The 19,600-nt window shown below is 60.7% G+C and overlaps 1 protein-coding gene across 1 annotated transcript in view; it reads right to left on the reverse strand.

Moving 5' to 3' along the window:
• Window positions 1-537: 537 nt before the first annotated feature.
• The window catches only part of SORCS2 (sortilin related VPS10 domain containing receptor 2), a 491,606-nt gene continuing 472,543 nt past the window's right edge, over window positions 538-19,600 (reverse strand). The window contains exons 19-27 of the mRNA XM_043906091.1: window positions 17,467-17,653; window positions 16,463-16,596; window positions 15,243-15,366; window positions 13,795-13,907; window positions 12,680-12,805; window positions 9,316-9,415; window positions 8,525-8,627; window positions 4,671-4,816; window positions 538-2,698 (exon numbers count right to left, since the gene is read on the reverse strand). Of these exons, the coding sequence (XP_043762026.1) occupies window positions 2,634-2,698; window positions 4,671-4,816; window positions 8,525-8,627; window positions 9,316-9,415; window positions 12,680-12,805; window positions 13,795-13,907; window positions 15,243-15,366; window positions 16,463-16,596; window positions 17,467-17,653 (1,098 nt within the window). The 3' untranslated portion in view covers window positions 538-2,633. The remainder of the gene's footprint in view (window positions 2,699-4,670; window positions 4,817-8,524; window positions 8,628-9,315; window positions 9,416-12,679; window positions 12,806-13,794; window positions 13,908-15,242; window positions 15,367-16,462; window positions 16,597-17,466; window positions 17,654-19,600) is intronic.

Consider the following 19,600-nt stretch of genomic DNA (forward strand, 5'->3'; position numbering starts at 1 on the left):
TGTGGTCCAGAGAAGGAAGGGGGTGTGTCTGAGTCTGCGTGAAAGCTATGAGTGTGTGTTGTGTGTCTCTGTGTGTGCAAGTATATAAATGTGTGTCTGTGTGAGTGTGTGTGTGAGTGTGCGTGTGCACGGAGTGGTGACGTGACCACACCAGGGCTTCCTCTATCCACTCCTGGCTCCTCGGTCTCCTCAAAGACAAGCGGGAGGCATTTCAGGGACAAGGGGCTTCCGTTCACCTGGGGTGCACCTCCAGGCCCTGCACCTCACTGGGCAAGCGGAGTGGGCTCCAGGGCCCCTCGGCTGCCACTGGCGGTGAAGTAAGGAGACCCGTGTGAGGACGTGGTGGCATCTCTGCTCTGCAGGAGGCATGTCTGGGTCCAGTGACCGAGACGGCCAACGTCATGGCACCCTCCCCCCAAAGCGCAGGGACCCCTGGCCCACCCCAGCCTCTGTGACACCACAGTTCTGGGGCCCTGGGTGTGTGTTTAGGGAAACGTTGACAAATAGCTTCGTAATAAGGCAAACGCCGATCATACTCATTTAATCTTTGTTAAAAGCATCACAAATGATTTATTGATTTTTAAAAAGGAAAAATAAGAAAGAATTTATCGCATCTCTGTTATGTGCATATAGAAGTGTGGGCTCAATCCAGCTGAATGAGACGTTAGCGGTCCAAGCCCAGCCCGCTCTTCCCGGGGGCCCGTGAGTACCTGTACGTCAAAGATGCAGGACCTCAAAACGTGGAACCAGATAAACCCAGACCTACGTGTCGATCTACACGGTTATGGGGATGGAACGTATTCGGTTATAGATGCCAACTTATTCCCAGGCTCTTGGGTCCGCACACCCAAAACGCTCTTCATAGAAATGATGACAGAAAATACGAGAAGAACACAAATAGCTGAAGGGAAACCCTATCCCATCAGCGAGAGAATGCAGCTGAGGGTCAGGAGGTCATGGGGGGTCGTCACCCACTGGCACTGCTGAGCTGCGCCCGGGGGACTCCCTGCTGACCTTGACCTGGGACGGGGCCAGCGCTGACAGGTGTCTGACCCAGGAATGAGGCTCACAGGCCGGGCTGGGGTAGACGGCAGGACGCGGGGCTCCCTAAGGGGTCTTTGGAGAGGGCAGGCAGGCTGGCGGAGGCAGACGCCCCGAGAACCCAGCCTCTCCCCACAGTGCCCCGCAACTCCTGGGCTTCCCGGAGGACGCTCTGCGGGGCCGCAGGGAGGGGATGGGGGGCGCCTCTGCCGCCCGCCCCGTGACCTGCAGTGACCCCTTCTGAGCCGGTCTCAGACCCCATTTGTGACACGTGGGACTGGATGCCAGGGTCCCCCCTCCCACATGCGGGAGCTGCTCTGGGGGTGCGGATGACCCCTCGCAGGCTGAGTTTCTTTTCTGCGGAAGCGAGCTAAGGCTTCCCACTGCCCCGGGCTTCATCCTGGACTCCTCGCAGCCGGGGGGTCCTAGCCTGGGCTCCAGGGTGTCCCCACCTCTGGGGGGAGGCTCTGGCCACCCGAGAGACCAGGGAGGGGGTGGGGTGGGGCCGCCTCCAGTTTCAAGGCAAAAGGTGAAACCCCGCCCCCAGATTCTCCCCGAGTCCCTGATTCTAGGCATTGGTGAGCGAGGGGGTCGAACTGTGTGGGAAGCGGGGGGCTGGCTCCTGGGGCACCTCTGCGGCCCCTTGCTGTGTGTGACCCCAGGGCAGCCGCTCCCTCTCTGGGCCTCAGCGGCTCTGTCTTCAAGACAAGGCGGGCACTCCCTGTCTGCCCTTCACGCTCTGCCTTTCTAACCTCTCCTGGTTCCTGGGTTTCTGCGCGGCTCCCTCAAGCCAAGAGGGAACGCAAAACACTGGGCATCTGTCTCGAGGCCGCTCCCGGGACTGGAAGCCGCCCATGGAGGGCGGAGCTGGGGGGAGCTTTGCTTTTGGTGGCGGGACCCCAGGAGAGAAGGCTTTGGGGGGGGGGCGGGGTGGAGGAGCATTTCTGGGCGTTCGGCAAACGGGGTTCCCAAGAACGGGGGCTAAGAACCACCTCTCCCCCCAGAAACCGAAAATGGCTACCTAGAGAGGTATTTACATCTTCTCTGCAGGTTAAAAAGAGGAAGGGGACCCCGGAGGGAGGCCGGGAGTGTGGCGTGGGGGGGCCGCAGCAGGCTTTCCGGATTCTGGAGGGTGAGCACGACCCCCGCAGAGGGACGGCCTGTGAGCGGTGGGAGCTGCCTTCCTGGGGGTTCCGAGGAAGAAAGCGGGGCTCCGCATTCCTCCGGGGACAAGAGCCCCCGGTGCAGGTGATGGGAGGCGGGGGGTGGGGGGTCTGCGCTTCCGAGAGTCCGGCAGGCTCACCCCCCAGTCTCAGGGGGCCCGGCCTCGCCTATGAGAAGTCAGGCCTCCTCGCCGGAGTGACGGGGTGTGGGCTTCGAGCTGGGGGCCGGGGCGGGGCGGGCTCGAGCTGGACGGGGCGGGGGCAGCTGTCGGCTGGCGTGGACGCGGCGGGAGGAGGAGGAGGCTTTCCCGAGGTCTCCGCGGGGGTGCGGGTCCCACCCCGAGCCGGGGGGCGGCGGTGTGGTCCTGGGCCCTCCGCGGGGTATGACGCGGCGGAGAGGAGAGCGTTCCGGGCGCGGCCTCCGCGGCCTCAGCTCACCAGGTAGCTGTGCATCTCCCGGGAGCTGACGCTCAGGACCACGCCCGAGTGATTCCCTGGAGGAGAGACCCGGTGTGAGCGCGCGGCCGGCCCAGCGGCGCGGGACCGGGGCCGGCGGCGCGCGGGCGCGGTGCGTGCGGCCTCCGCCGACGTGCGGGGCATCCCGAGCTTCCTCCCGCCATCGTCGTGCGGGTCGTGCCTGGACGCGGGTGCGGAGGTTGTGGGGTGGGCGGGTGACTGAGGGCGGGTCTCCCGGTGCCGGCACAAGCAGTGGACCCAGGGGGCCTCGGGGTGAGGCCGCGCCCGCCACCCGCCCCCACCGCACCCACTGACCTGCAGGGGGGCCGGCCCCGGCATCGGCAGCAGGGGGAGGTAGGCGGGGCTCTGTGCCCCCCGGGCAGGGGGCACTGCAGGGCGGCCCGGTGAGGCCCCGGGCGGCGGCGGGAGAGAGAAGGGCACAGGGACCGTCAGAAATGCAGGGGTCCGCCAGGGTCCCAGGCGGGGCCGCGTTCTGAGACCCCTGGGGAGCAGAGGCGTGGCCGCTGGCTGCCTGGAGCCCCCACCTCCCGGGCGCACGGAGACGGAGCGGCGGAGAGGTTCCAGCCGGCCGTGGGGACCACGGGGTCGTGAGCTGGCCTGGGGCTTTGGGTCCAAGGTCAGCCACCTGTCCACTGGGCCGCCTGGGTGGGCGACGTCACCTCTCTGTACCTCACTTCTAGCTGTTTAAAAGGTGGGGACGACGACTCCGCCTCCCACAGTCCCAGGGACACGGCAGATATGGGTTGAGGGGATAAAAGGGCAGCGATGACACCCCTTCCCCCAGGTGGCAGCTTGCCGGCGCGTCCTCGGGCCCCACTGGGGACATCACAGCACCCCAGGGCCGGGGCGTGCAGGGCAGGTGGGGTGCAGAGCGACTATTAAGGGTTGGGGGAGCAGGGGCCCCAGGGTCTGGACTCCAGCCCCTTCCCTACCAGCTGTGTGGCCCTGACCCCGGGCCAGTCCAGGTCTCAGCTCTGAAAAGGAGCGCCCCTGCTGGGCTGTGGAGGAAGCCATGCAGCTTGAGCACTCAGCGCTCACGCTGCCTGGAGCACTCAGCGCTCATGTGGTCAGGAGCACTCAGCATTCATGTGGCCTGGAGCACTCAGCGCTCATGTGGTCAGGAGCACTCAGCATTCATGTGGCCTGGAGCACTCAGCACTCACGCGGCCGGGTGGGCAGCTCCAGTGCTCCGGTGGGACTTAGGGCTCCCGGGCCTCAGTCTCCCCACGGGTTGAGGAGGGAGTGGAGATGGGGCGTGCTATCCCATCAGAGTGTGTGTCCCCTCCAAAGATGGACAGATCATGGTCACCTCAACCGCAGAGTCAGAACCAAGGGCCAGCGGTGACGGCCAGGAGAGGTGGAGCGGCTGCCAGGCTGTCCCCTCCCTGGTCTCTGCCACTCAGAGGCCGCAGGGGGCGCGGGGTGGACGGTGCAGCGGGCTGAGCCGGCTGCAGCGTTATCACCAGCAGAAGCTTCGAGGTGGTGGGGCTCAGCCCGCGAACACCCGCTCATGAGAGGCCCCGAGAGAGAACTGGAGGTCAACACAGACCCCCACCCCCAGAGGAGGCCGCTGAGTGGGCGGCCGCTCCATCTTCCCTGCTGGCCGTCGGCGGGGGGCAATGGGGTCATGGAACAGAGACGCTGTGCGCACTGTAAAGGGCTGTCACACGTTATGTCCATGTGCGCACGGCCCAGGGCATCGTCCTCCCAGTGACGGGAGGGATGCCGGGAGCGCGGAGGGGGTGACTGCCGAGAGAGGCCCCGGGGACCCCCAGAACACAGCAGCTTCGCTGTGGAAGCCAGCTGTCTGCCCCACCCCTCGGGGGACTGTGGGGACGGGCATCCGGGGTCCCGGTCCACAGGCAGCCCCAGGGGACTCCTGCCATCACCCGTCAGAAGGAGGGGACCCAGGGTAGGGCCCGCCTGGCCCCAGGCCTGGTGGTGGAGGAGGGGTTCCTGGGGGAGGGGGTGTTGGGGGGCGGGCGTTACCTAGAGTCTGTGGGTGGAGCTCGTCCTCTATGAACTCCTCACCCTGGATGGCGCTCTGCACGCCCTGGCTGTGGCTCACGGGGCTCGTCATTTCCTGCTCCTTCTCGTTGTGCATCTGGGCATACACGGTCCTGCCGGGGCGTTTCCTGCAAGGCGGCAGGCGGTGGGGGCGGAAATCAGGGCTCTGCCTGGGATGTCTGTCCCTGGAGGCCCCCAGCCCACCCCTCTGTGCGGTGCTCTCATTGTTCCTGGGTCTGCCTCCTGCACCACCTCTGTGCCAAGCCACCTCCTCCAGGAAGCCCTCCTGCGCCACCTCTGCGCCAAGCCACCTCCTCCAGGAAGCCCTCCTGCACCACCTCTGTGCCAAGCCACCTCCTCCAGGAAGCCCTCCTGTGCCACCTCTGGGCCAAGCCACCTCCTCCAGGAAGCCCTCCTGCGCCACCTCTGCGCCAAGCCACCTCCTCCAGGAAGCCCTCCTGCACCACCTCTGGGTCAAGCCACCTCCTCCAGGAAGCCCTCCTGCGCCACCTCTGTGCCAAGCCACCTCCTCCAGGAAGCCCTCCTGTGCCACCTCTGGGCCAAGCCACCTCCTCCAGGAAGCCCTCCTGCGCCACCTCTGGGCCAAGCCACCTCCTCCAGGAAGCCCTCCTGCGCCACCTCTGCACCAAGCCACCTCCTCCAGGAAGCCCTCCTGCGCCACCTCTGGGCCAAGCCACCTCCTCCAGGAAGCCCTGCTGCGCCACCTCTGCGCCAAGCCACCTCCTCCAGGAAGCCCTCCTGCGCCACCTCTGCACCAAGCCACCTCCTCCAGGAAGCCCTCCTGCGCCACCTCTGTGCCAAGCCACCTCCTCCAGGAAGCCCTCCTGTGCCACCTCTGGGCCAAGCCACCTCCTCCAGGAAGCCCTCCTGCACCACCTCTGCACCAAGCCACCTCCTCCAGGAAGCCCTCCTGCACCACCTCTGTGCCAAGCCACCTCCTCCAGGAAGCCCTCCTGTGCCACCTCTGGGCCAAGCCACCTCCTCCAGGAAGCCCTCCTGCGCCACCTCTGCACCAAGCCACCTCCTCCAGGAAGCCCTCCTGCACCACCTCTGGGTCAAGCCACCTCCTCCAGGAAGCCCTCCTGCGCCACCTCTGTGCCAAGCCACCTCCTCCAGGAAGCCCTCCTGTGCCACCTCTGGGCCAAGCCACCTCCTCCAGGAAGCCCTCCTGCACCACCTCTGGGCCAAGCCACCTCCTCCAGGAAGCCCTCCTGCGCCACCTCTGCACCAAGCCACCTCCTCCAGGAAGCCCTCCTGCGCCACCTCTGGGCCAAGCCACCTCCTCCAGGAAGCCCTCCTGCGCCACCTCTGCGCCAAGCCACCTCCTCCAGGAAGCCCTCCTGCGCCACCTCTGGGCCAAGCCACCTCCTCCAGGAAGCCCTCCTGCGCCACCTCTGTGCCAAGCCACCTCCTCCAGGAAGCCCTCCTGTGCCACCTCTGGGCCAAGCCACCTCCTCCAGGAAGCCCTCCTGCACCACCTCTGCACCAAGCCACCTCCTCCAGGAAGCCCTCCTGCGCCACCTCTGCACCAAGCCACCTCCTCCAGGAAGCCCTCCTGCACAACCTCTGCAACAAGCCACCTCCTCCAGGAAGCCCTCCATCCTGTGAGCTCCCGCAGCCCTGGGTTTGCCTCTGCCCCGGCAAGCACTGTCTGTCTATCTCCCCTGAGGCGTGCTGCAGGGAGAGTGCGCTTCTTTGTCTCTTTCAGGTCCCTGTCACCCATCACCTTGGGGTTCTGATCATGTCAGCAGGTGTGTGTTTCCGCAAGGCATGCGATGCTGACAAGCTCTGAGAGGTGTTTGCTGAGCCCTGCCCAGGTCCTGGGGCGTCCTCTGGTGCCCGTCCCCTCCAGGGCAGAGGGAAAGGAGATGGAGGGCACAGCCCCTCTCTGTCTCAGCTGGGACCGGGCTCAGGGCTCTGGGCCACGCTCCTTCGTGTGCGACTCCCACTTGGTTGGAGCAAAACTCCAAAGGGCACATGGTTCCACTTTACAGATGAGGAAACTGAGGCTCAGTGGGAGGGTGGGCTTCCTCGGAGCCACCATCAGCAGTTCACCAACACGGGCAGTTCTCTGGAAATACTGAGATGGCGGGATGCACATTCAGGCCCCCGGGGTGGGCTGGGTCATGACGGGCCCCAGGGGACTACAGCACTGAGAGCCTCTGAGACTTAGGAGCTGCTTTTTACACGGGCAGGCCCAGCCCAGGCTGACGGCTGTGCCAGCCTGGAAACCCCAGCTCTCCACAAAGCTAAAGCCTCCGGACAAACAGGGCATTTCTCACCATATTCTCTGATGGCCAGTCTTCTAGCTGGGCACACTCACTCCCACAACTGTGCTCCGCCCACGGATTCCATGGTAACCGCCCTCCCATGATTAATTCACTAGGTGAGCCCAGTGGTCACACCTGCCTGCCTCTTCTTCTTCCCTTTTCCCCGCCTCCCTCCTGATTAGACCCCTTTTACAGATGAGGAAACTGAGGCCCACAGGGAGGGGAAGAGACTGGCTGGACCGGCAGAGCTGGTCAGCAGCAGGCTGGATGGCAAGCTGGTCTGGGAGGCTGACCCAGCCCTGCTGCCGTCTGGGCTGTCCTGCAGGTTGGGAAGGGGAGTTGCCCAGCGTGAGTGGTCCTGGAGGACAGAGACCCAGAAGAGTCCCAGGCTGCAGGAGGGACCCTCGGCCTCCAAGGAGCAGGAGCCGGAGGCTCAGGGTGTCTCCAAACTGTTCCCAATGGTGACCCTGAGCGGGGAGACCCCGAGGCCACTGGAGCCGAACCAGCAGGATGGGGTGAGACGCGGGGCTCGGATCTCACAGCTGCATTTGCAGGGCATAAGCCTGGTGACACTCTTTGGCCTTTGTGTCCATCCCCGGGCCCTGTATCCAGGTCAGATCAGATTCTCCAGCCCCTCCAAGTGTGCCCATGAATAATCCTGACACTGCAGGCTATTAAACCCTACTGATGATGGCCGGCATCGACGACTGCTACACTTCTGCCAGGGGCTGCACCACCACCCTGGGCAACTTCGCCAAGGCCAGTTTTGATGCCATTTCCAAGACCTACAGTTATCTCACCCCTGACCTCTGGAAAGAGACGGTGTTCACCAAGTCTCCATATCAGGAATTTACTGACCATCTTGTGAAGACCCACACCAGAGTCTCCGTGCAGAGGACCCAGGCCCCAGCTGTAGCCACCACATAATTTTATAAAGAGAATAATAAAGTGAATGAAACCAGAAAAAAAAAATTAAACCCATTTTACAGATAAGGATCAAGGTCAGAGGGGAGGAGGCATCACAGCCCCTCTGAGGACTGCACGCTGAGCTTGCCACCCACCCAGCCTCATTCCAAGCCCCTGCCTGCTCCACCCTGGGGTCACCACCCCACCCTGACTCCTCCCCGAATGAAGCTGGAGCCCTCCTCGCCGTGGGGTGCCTGGCACAGGGCAGCTCTGGCTCAAGCTTGTGGAGGGAGGGGTGGGTGAGCACTGGGGGGAACATGGGTGGTGGAGGGCACGGCCTGGGGTCAGACCCTCACTCCTCAGCTGTGTGGCCCTGGGACAATCGCTTAACCTCTCTGAGCCTGGGTTTCCTCATCTGTAAAATGGGTGCGTGGAGCAGAGGGGAGGATCGGGTGGAAGACACTCCCTGGCTTGTGAGTGGCCAGCTGCCCTTGGGGACCGAGATAACTCAGGACCAGCGTGCGGGTCCAGGTGAGGCCCCCTCCCTGTCCCGCGGCCCATCGAGGGCACAGTCCCAGCCCTCTGTGGCCCTTGGGCCCCACCCACATGCCCGGTGAGCCCAGGGAGGCCAGGCCTTGCCTTTTGAACTTGTACAGGATGAAGGCCCCGACAGCGAAGAGCCCGCTGACGAAGAGGATCGCCACCGCCCAGTAGCCGCCTCCGCCTCCCAGGCTCGGGGAATCTGTGGGCAAAACAGCCTGTGAGCGCTCAGAGTGGGCAGCGGCCGCCCCCGGAACCTGGGACCCCACTGTGTAAATCCCGGCCCTGGTCCTTCCCCCCTAGAAAGTGGACACAGCTTTATGCAGACCGATGCTGGCGTGGACATGCGTCTTCATGGAGCAGAAAGCCACCCTTTGGCTCCTGCCAAGATTCTTGCCCCAGAGCGGGGAGGACGGTCCATGGTGGGCGTGGGGGCAGAGTGCATCTGAGACCCTACGTGTGCGCTCAGTCGCGTCCGACTCTGTGACCCCATGGAGCCCGCCAGGCTCCTCTGTCCAAAGGATTCTCCAGGCAAGAATACTGGAGTGGGTTGCCATGCCCTCCTCCAGGTGACCTTCCTGACTCAGGGATCGAACCCAGGTCTCTTATGTCTCCTGCTCTGGCAGGCGGGTTCATTACCACTGGCACCGCCTGGGAAGCCCAATCTGAGACCCTAAATGACATAAATTAAAGCAAGAGCTCTGTGCGTGTCCACGGGGGAGGGCAGCAAGGCTTACCAGGATTTAACTGATGAACACCGGGCCAGGAGGGACATGTGGTCAGCAGAGGGGCCCCTCTGCCCCCAGTGTACACAGTAGCCAGCGTCATCTGAGGGGCCTGGGTGCCCGCCCATCCCACCTTGCAGAGGCGAGCCCGGCCAGGGCCCTCACCTGTGTCCACGTCCCTCATGGCCACCACGACCCGGACCCCGCCACGCAGGAGGAAGCTGATCTTCTGTGCGTTCAGCACCTGCTGGATGGCCGTGAGCCTCTGAAAGCACAGAGCGGGGAAGACGGAGGGGGTCTTCAGGGTCCCAGCACGGGGAGTGGGAGAGCGGGGCAGACGTCCGCCCTGACCCTCTGGGGTCAGGGGGCTGGGGGAGGGCCCCTGCGCCTCTCTGGGCCTCAGTCATCCCATCTGTAAAATGGGACTGCTAGCCACCAACCGTCACCAAAAACCTCTGATGGGACACAAGGTGATCCAAGCGTGACCCTGCCCTCAGACAGCTCTGGTTTTAGTTGGCACCACGGAGTGTGGTAACCCAGGGATGTCCAGGAGGCCCCTGACCCCAAAAGTAATCAGGGGAAGCTTCTCGGAGGTGGAAGACCAAGAAAAGGACAAGACAGGGACAGGGCAGGTGACCCAGGCAGGTGAGCGTCCCCGCACCTGATACAGAGAGCTCCTAGGGGTGGTACTGCAGGATCGTGGGGTGGAGGAGGGCTAGTGGGCCTCTGGGGCACCCTACTGGTTTGGGAATTCACAAGCAGGGAGTTTCTGGGGTTCAGAAGGGAGTCAGCCAGCCCACACGGGTGTCAGGGGTCACCTGTCTGCACAGGTGGGGGCAGAGGTGCTGGGGAGAGAGGCCCCCAGGGATGGGGGTCCTGTGGCTCCGCTCCCGGGGTCTCTGGCGGGGGGTGCATTCCCTGGGGACTCTGGCCAAGCCTCCCTGGGCAGCGTTTTGGCATCTGGGACTTGGTTTCTGTTCACAGAATGAGGGTGCTGGGCTGGCCTGTCGCTTACACAGCTCCCCACCTGGAGGATCTGGGAGGCACCTGCTTCTGCCCCTTGAACTGAGAACAGAGAGGTGCCAACACAGGAGTGGCTGCCAGGGGCTGGAGGGGGGCAGGGGGTGACTGCTGGTGGGGGCGGGGTTTCCTCTGGGACGATGAAAAGGCTCCTTTGGGAGGACTTAAATGGTAGTAGTGGTCGCATGGCTGTGAATATACTAAAAACCACCGACTGGTACACTTCACAAAAGTAAACGTTATCTCAGAAATAGAAAAAAAAAGAACCAGAACCGCAGCCAAGCTCAGGACTAGTCGTGGACACCGATGCCCACGCAGACGGTCTGGAGAGAGTGGCCAGCGCTGAAGTGGGGCTGCAGCACGGCCCGCGGGACCCCTGTGGGTGGGTGGCAGCACCCGTTTTACAGACGAGGTTGGTCATCACTTTCCTTCCAAGGAGTAAGCGTCTTTTAATTTCACGCCTGCAGTCACCATCCGCAGTGATTTTGGAGCCCCCCCACAATAAAGTCTGCCAGTGTTTCCACTGTTTCCCCATCTATTTGCCATGAAGTGATAGGTCAGGATGCCATAATCTTAGTTTTCTGAATGTTGAGCTTTAAGCCAACTTTTTCACTCTCCTTTTTCATCAAGCGGCTCTTTAGTCCTTCTTCACTTTCTGCCATAAGGTGGAGTCATCTGCATATCTAAGGTTATTGATATTTCTCCTGGTAATTTTGATTCCAGCTTGTGCTTCTTCCAGCCCAGCATTTCTCATGATGTACTCTGCATATAAGTTAAATAAGCAGGGTGATGATATACAGCCTTGATGGACTCCTTTCCCGATTTGGAGCCAGTCTGTTGTTCCATGTCCAGTTCTAACTGTTGCTTCCTGCCCTGCATACAGGTTTCTCAAGAGGGAAGGGGGGGAGTACCTCACAGTTTACGTTGAACACTCACGACAGTGGGGGGCGTACCCCCCACCTCCTTTCCTTCCAACCCTCCCTCTGAAGTGCCCCCAGTGGGTGCAGCCTCTGAGACTGGTGCTGGCAGCCGGGTTTTTCAACTGGCCACTGACTAACCTCCAGAGACACCCATCATCAGCGCTGGAGCTTGGCTGGGAGCCCCGGGCTCAGACGTGGCTGCCCTCTGGGCTGGGCTGTGGGTCAGGCCGGCACCGTCTCGGGTCCACCTGGAGGCCGCACAGGCGTGCCTCGAGCGTGGCTCTGCAGCCAGAGCGGGGGTGGGGCATGGAGCCCACGCTGTGCTTCCTGGCGGGGGTCTCACTGAGCCTCGCTTCCCTCGTCTGTAAAACGGGCGCTACCACCCAACCACAGGGGTCCTGCGGGCCGTGCTGCAGCCTGCAGCCTCAGCCTCAGCGCTGGCCACTCTCTCCAGAACGTCTGCGTGGGCATCGGCGTCCACTAGTCCAGAGCGCGGCTGTGGTTCTGATTCTTCTTTTGTTTTGAGATAACGCTTACTTTTGTAAAGTGTACCAGTCAGTGGTTTTTTAGTATATTCACAGCCATGCGATGGCTATTACCATTTAACTCCTCCCAAAGAGACCTTTTCATCCTCCCAAAGGAAACCCCGCCCCCACCAGCAGTCACCTCCCTCCCCCAGACCCTGGCAACCACTCCTGTGTTGTCTCTGTGGATTGGCCGATTTGGACATTTCATATAAATGGAATCGCCCAATCAGTGGCTTTTTGTGACCATCTTCTTTCACTTTGCAGCATGCTTCCAAGGTTCACCCACGTTGCAGCCTGGACCAGAATGTCACTCCTGTTCCTGGCTGAGTAATATTCTGCTGTGTGTATGGACCACCTTCTCCTCACCCAGTCATCTGTGGGCGGACTCCCAAATCCAACAGATTTGGGTTGTCTCCACTTCAGGGTTATGAAAACCCATGCATGTAGGTAGACACACATCTTCAGTTCTCTTTGGTTCATCCCCGGGGTTGAAGCTGCCGTGTTATATGGTAACTTTGTGCTTGAAGATCTGCCAGACAGTTTGTATGGCGGCTGCAGCATTTTCCGTTCCATCTCAGCAGTGAACGAGGGGCCAAGTTCCTCCACGTCCTCGTCCACACTCATCACTGTCTGCTTGTTGTGGAATTACAGCTGCCCTGGAAGGTGTGAAGGGCTTCCCGCTCACCTTTCAGTCCCAATCCTAGTTGGATGTCCTGAAACCAGTTCCTGGAGTCCCCTGGATGGTGCTCACCCCTCGAGTGAGGCTGGGGTGGTGCGGCCAGGTCCAGCCAAACAAACGGGAGTGAAATTGGTGTGTGCCCCTTGGGGGACTGGTGCAGTCAGGTGCCCCCCACTCCTCTACCACCGTGACCCTGGGGTAGCCCCAAGGGGGAAGAGGGACAGTGATCGGTGAGAGATAAGCCTTTCCGTGATGAAGAGTGACTGAGGTCCCCGTGCTTGTTGAGTATCACCATCAGACCCTACGCCGTGCGGCGGGGGGGGGGGGGGCCGGGCCCCCGGCCCCTGGCCCCTGACCCCCGACCCAGCAGCTATGGGAGGTACCTTGTCACTGGTGAGGCTCCTCTTCCTCGTGGGCCTGGGAGGGGGCAGGAGCACGTGCAGGTCGGCCAAGGTGGGCAGCCCTGGCTTTACCACCGTTACCATCAGCTCCTCGGGGATGCTGGTCTCCTGCGGGGACACAGAGAGCCACTCTGATGCACCCGCGTGCCTCCTCTGCCCCTTGCTGTGCTCCAGGGACCTCGGGATGACACCCCCTCCCTGCGTGACCTGTCTGAGTCTTGACCGTTCTAGACCCCGGCCCGGCACGGCATGGCCCCCGCGTCCTTCGGCTCCATCGTCCACCTCCCGCATCCCTGCCCTTCTGGTGCCTCAGCCTTTTGCCCCGACCACGGCCTCCGCTTGCCCAGGGCTGCCCCCCTTCAGCTCAATTCTCCCACCGCCGCCAGGGGAGCAGGCCCCTCCCTCTCTTACTGTCCTCCTAGGTGTCAGGGCTCCTGACCACGCAGCTCCCTCAACCCACAAAGCTCTGCTTCCTGGAAGTCCCACTCCATGCACATTCATCTGGCAAACTCCTATTCAGCCTTCAGCGCCCAGGACAATACTACCCAAATCCTTAACGGGCCAAAGGGAGGCATGGCCGTGGTGAGCGTCAGCCTGGGACAACTGTGGATGACTCTAGGGGGCTGGGCTTTCTCCCCTGGGGGGTCAGGGGCCTCGAGTGCCCCGTGCCCACCCTGCCTTTGCCTTCCGTGAGCTCCCTGACGGTAGCCATCGCAGAGACTTGTCTCTCTGTCTCCCGGATCCAGCAGTGAGTAAGTGAGAATCACTTTAAAGAGATTCTGGACCGTCGGAGGAGGGCAACTGCGTCTCGCGCAAACAACTGGTGCTCACTAGATGTGCATGGAGCATGCAGCCCGCCCCTCCCTCACAAGACGACGCTCCAACCCCGTGTCCCCCAGGGCCAGGTGAAAGGATCCTAAGTGGCTTCCAAGCACCGTTGTCGGCGGACCCAAAGGATAGACAATTAGGACTCAGGGCAGCCTGCCCACCCCCACCCCATCCCCTGCCCTGAGGACTCCGGCCTCCACCCCCCACTTCCCTGCGGTACCCACAACCCATAAGAAGGGGGGCGGCTCTGCCACGGGTGAGCCAGGTACCTTGGAGAGGAGCCGGGACACCACAAGGCCAACGTCTTCCCTCCACTCGGGGGTGTTGGGGTTGTGAGCGTCCAGGTCCTTGGAAAACTGCAGAGGCACCACTTCAAACTGATCTGGAAAGAGGCGGAGATGGGAGAGTGTCGCCCACCCTGGTCCCTTTACAGCCGGTGGCCACACCCCCTGGATGGCCCATGGCGGGCCCTGGGGGTGGATCCTGCAGCCCATCTGCAGAAAACAAGATTCCCCCCGTCTGTGTGCCAGCAGCTGTCCCGGCGGGGCCCACTACACTGCTGCCATTTAATAATAATAACAAAGGTGACAACGATGAGGACCACGGAGCTGACCTGGGAAGGAGAGCCAAGCCTGCTCTGTGACTTCCCCATCAACCCTCAAGGACAGACAAGCTTGGTCTTCTGTCTCCCAGGGATCCATGGAGTTTGACCGGGCTCTCCCCCCACCAGAATTAGAGTCCCTGGAGAGCGGAGTCCACCCCCTTCCCCCCCACCTTCTCGTTCTCTCAAATTCCCCAGGGTCCCTGACTCAGACACCTCTTCTAAACCAACAAGCAGCAAGTGGTGAAAAAAGAAACCCAGCCCTGGGAGCCTCAGAGTGAACTGTCCTCTCTCCATTTAGCTCCCGAGCCTCAATTTCTTCATTTGTAAAGTGGAGGGGGCTCTGCCAGGGTGAGCAGTCAAAGGGAAAAGTGCCTCGTGAACATGCAGGGCGGGTGGAGGTGAGTGTTGCAAGGTTCTGGGCTCAGGGTGCGGTGCCCATGGGCTTGGGAGTGAGCAATGGCCAAGGGCTGTCCCCTGAATACTTAAGTGATGGCTGCTGTCCACGGCAGATGCTGTTCTTAGAGCAAAATGAGGTTTTTATTGGGGTGATAAAGAGGGGAACGTGGCTCTGGGTGGTGGGACGCTTCCATTCTGAGGACTAATTTTAGGTTGCGACAGTCTCCTGGGGGCAAGGCTCAGACCACCCTCCCGGGGCGGGGGAACAGATAAATGGGACACAGATTCAGAGCAGGACTCCCAACAAAGTCCAGATCCCATGTCCTCTTTCAGACATAATCACGCGAGAGTCCTCAGATGCCAGGATGCTGAGGACAGGTGCCTGCGGGGGGTTGAGGGGAGGGAGACCCGGTGGCCAATCCCAGCCCTGCCCCCCGATGCATGACTCGCCAAGTCCCTCAGCTGCATCCTCACTTGTGTCGTGTGGGGCCCGTGGCCCTGTGCACGGGAGGTGTCAGTGTTTATTTTACAGATGGGGAAACCGAGGCCCGGGAGTCCGGAGGTGTTGGAGCCGTGCTGGGCCATCCCTCCATCCAGCTGGGGCCGCCCCGGGGTGACTGGCGCCTCAGTGGGTACCCACCCCCCCACCGGCCTGACCCTGAGCTCCTGGGAAGGAGAAGCTGTGCTGCCTGCCGCGGTGGGGGAGAGGGCACTCACCCAGCACGCGGACCACCTTGGAGTCCTGCAGCACGGAGGTCCCACAGGCGGCCTGCACCGTCACCCGCACGTCCCCGGGGTCCACAAACCGCGTCGTCACAGAGTTCTCCAGGGACAGGCGGGGCTGTGGGCACAAGTGGGGGTCAGGAACGGGCCTGAGAGCTGGCCCCACGGGAGCTCTGCTGAGAGCGCCGGGGGGGCGTGGGCAGGTACCCCCCACTCCAGAGATGCCTGGACCCAAGAGCTCCGCAGCTCAGACACGAGTCTCCCAGGGCCCCCTGTCCTCCAGAGGCGCCGAGACGCCCTGTGCCGAAGGCCCAGAGTGGCTGCTAGGCTGGGCGTCCCTGTCACCTTCCTGCCCCACCCCAAGCTCAGCTGGGCTGTAGCACCTTCACGTTTGGACCCCAGGGCCCGGCTCAGCACCCACCCCATGGGGTGGGGCACCCACATCGATCATGGGGTCCGCACTATGGCCTCAGGCCCTGCAGACGGGGAGACAGAGGCTCTGGGAGGCACAGCGACTCTCCAAGAACTCAGCTAGAGGCGGCTGACTTGCCGCTTGAAGCCGGAGCCCGAGCACCATCCTCACCCACCCCCACGCCCCGGAACCACAGTCCTGAACCTGAGCCCCTCGCAGGCTGGGCCCTCAGCCGCTGCCTGCTGAATGAGTGAAGGATCCCCTTTGGATCTTGGGGCCCCTTCCCCCAGGCTAAGGGGGGCAGCCTCGTCCACAAAGGCCCTCAGGACCTCCCACCAGGCATCTGTCCTCGGCTCCTCATGGCTCGCAGGACACAGCCCATGACCCTGGGTGATGCTTCTCAGGTCGGGCTTAGCCCAGGGGCCCCCTCCTCCATGAAGCCCTCCCTGATCACATCCACGCTCAAACTAGAAATGACCTGATCTGTGCTGGAGCTCCCAGACACATCACCTGTCCGCTTCCTGTGACACTTGTCACACCCTAACTCAGGTCACCTACTCTGTTCACACATCTTCCCCAGGAAAAAGCATGGTCTCGTCTGATCCGATTCACCATGTGTCCACCACACTCAGACACAGCTGGACCCAGAACAGATGGTCAGGGTGGAGGGAGGGTTGGTGTGCACCCGCCTCGCCTCCACGGTGTCACATGCTCTGTCCTGCCCAGTACGGAGGGTGGGATCTGCCCCATACTCCACCCCAGACGGGAGCCTGTGGGGAGCAGGGGCCCGGGGCCTGCGTACCTGCAGGCTGTGGCCGATCCACCAGTAGAAGACGGTGAGGTTGGGGTTCAGGGGCAGCAGCACGGCTGTGAGGTTCACCTCCTGGTTGACGCCGATGACAGGAACCACTTCCAGGTAGAGGGCCTGCAGGGGGGCTGCAGGGGCCACACAAAGGTTAGGGGTCAGAGGGCATCAGGGCACTGGCCATGAAACAGGTTGCTATTGGTCACTGTCACCATCAGCCTCATCACCACAACCATCACCACCAACACCTCTACCACCATCATCACTACCTCCATCACCATCACCACCATCAGCCCCACTAGAAACACTGCCACTATCATCGCCACCATCACCATCACCACCATCACCACCATCACCATCACCACCATCACCACCATCACCATCACCATCATCACCACCATCATCAGCTCTATCATCACCATTATCACCACCAAATCACAGTCAATACCATGACCATCAATACCATCACCACCATCACCACCATTATTACCATCACCATCACCATCACCACTACCATCACCATCAACACCATGACCATCAATACCATCCCTACCATTCCCATCACCACCATCACAAAAATCATCACCACCATTATTGCCATCACCATCACCACCATCACCATAAGCATCATCAATACCATCCCCACCATCATCACCATCACCATCATCATCAGTTCTATAATCACCACCATGATCACCACCATCATAGTCAACACCATGACCATCAATACCATCATCACCACCATCACCTCTATCATCAGCTCCATCATCACCACCATTATCATCTTCACCTCATCACCACCGCCACCATCATCATCTCTATCATGACCATCATCACCACCACCATCATCACCACCAACCCCACTGTTGCACAGACCGCCGAGGGTGTGGACTCAAGCCCAGCCTGCATGCCTCCCTGCATGGGTTCCCTGTGCTTCCCCAAGGACCAGGTCTCTCTGTCATGGGGAGTCACCCTTGGCCTCGAAGGGGTGGTGGACTTACAGTTGACCTGGACAAACAGCACTGCCTCGTCATGCCCCGCCATGTTCTCCGCCCTGACGGACACGCGGTAGACGCCAGGGCTCTCGTAGCGGTGCCGGATGGGCTCCCCGGTCAATGTGAGGTTCACGTACATGGCCTTGAAGCCGTCCCCCAGGTCCACCTGGTACTTGGTGGTCAGGACATCACCCTGTAAGACACACCAGGGGACCACTTAGGACCTGGCAGCAGAGCTGGGGGCCAGTGATGGGCCATTCACTAGCTCACTCACCTATTCGTTCACCCACTCATTCATTCATTCCCTCACTCCTTTCTTTCCTCAAAGCAAGCTCCCTGGGGACTCCAGGGAACCAGGTCTGTTCTATCCTTGCCCCCCACCCCACCCCAGCCTGGAGGGCAGGGCTGAGACCAATAGGAGAGGATGGAAGTAGTAGCCAGGGCCAGGTTTGCATTTCAGAAAGATGCAACGGCTGAGAGGGAGAGGAGTCAGCACAGATGAGCTCAGGGAGGCCTGCACCAGGGACCGGGAGGTCAGCAAGAGGCCTCACACCTGCTGGATAGTTTAAGTAACAGGGGGATGTGCATGCATGAAAACTCTTAGTCTCCTAGGAAATTAAAAATCAAAACAAAACATTGTTTTCCCCTCTGATGCTGCGATTCCTGCATTTTTTTTTATCTTCTCACTCTACGTGGTGCAGGAGTGATGCTTGGGTGCATGGGCTCTATGCAGGGAGGGGGGTCCCATGATTGTCACCCCTCTTCAGCATCTCCTCACCCACACGAGCCGTCTAATCGCCCGTATAATCCCCACCGCGAATATCGTCCTTCCAATAACTGTGCTTTCCTCATGGAGTCTTGGGAAAGGAAATTGAGGAAGCAAACAGGAACTTTTTCAACTTCGTGGCAAGAACGAGTTCTTCCATTACTGCATGTCCTCTCTCCCCATCATCTCCCTATCATATCTTCCTGCCACCCCTCTGCCTGCTGGGGGAACACCCAGGAAACCATGTCCTAGAGGTCAGGAATGAAACATGACCATCATTAACCGTTTAGCGATCCTCTTGGTTTACACCTGCCAAACCTTAGAAGTTGACAGAGTACTTTTATATAAATTATGTTCATTCACCTTTCTTCACAAATACAATGTAAAAGGTGGGATCATGCCCAGTCCCTCCCCCATCCACACCCACTCGGAACCTCAGAACGTGACCTTATTTGGAAATAGGGTCTTTGCAGATGTGATTAGTTAACTTGAGGTCACACTGAATTAGAACAGGATCTAAGTTCAATGGCTGGGTCTTTAGCAGAAAGAGGAGGGGCTCTGAGACACAGAAAGGAAGCCAGGTGAAGACAGAGGCTGGACCAGGGGTGCCCGGAGCCCCCAGAAGCTGAGAGACAAGGGAGGACCCTCCTTCCAGAGGGAGCACAGCTCTGCTGACACTTTGATTTTGGACTTCCAGCCTCCAGAACTCTTGAGAGGAAAAATCTCTGTTATTTCAAGGCACCCAGTTTGTGGCCACTGTCGTGACGGCCTCGGGGACCTTACACAAGTATGTTCTATGATCCCCGTTTTATAGATTGAAGGACTGAGGCTCTGTGAGTCCAGAACCCGCAGGCTGGCTTGTGGTCAGGGCTCTCTCTGTTTAAAGGCAGCCTCATAGATGGGGGTGGTCTCAAGGTCAACTTGCTCTGGGAGGGAGGGGTCTCCGTGCAGCTTCCTGGGGGAAGAAGGGGCTTCTGGCTGAGTCGGGACGTGTGTCTTTGATGGGCAGGAGCCACACCGCCTGGGGATGCTGTGTCCTGCCTGTGAGCAGCTAAGAGGGTGTGCCTTAACTCCTGAAACACTCCCCTTGGTTAAAACACTTCCTCACAAGGATTTCCTTGGCGGTCCAGTGGTTAGGACTCTGCACCTCCACCACAGGCACCATAGGTTCGATCCCTGGTTGGGGAACTAAGATCCCATGTGGCATGTGGTATGGGCAAAAAATAAACAAATAAAATTAAAAAACCCCCACCTTGAGCCTGAGCATCTCAACGAGAGAGCAGCCCCTGCTTGCCTCAACTAAAAAAAGCCCTTGCAGCAACGAAGACCCAGCACAGCCAAAATAAATAAAATTATATTAAAAATAATGATAAT

This window comes from Cervus elaphus, chromosome 6 (assembly GCF_910594005.1).
Source record: "Cervus elaphus chromosome 6, mCerEla1.1, whole genome shotgun sequence".
Taxonomy (NCBI): Eukaryota; Metazoa; Chordata; class Mammalia; order Artiodactyla; family Cervidae; genus Cervus; species Cervus elaphus.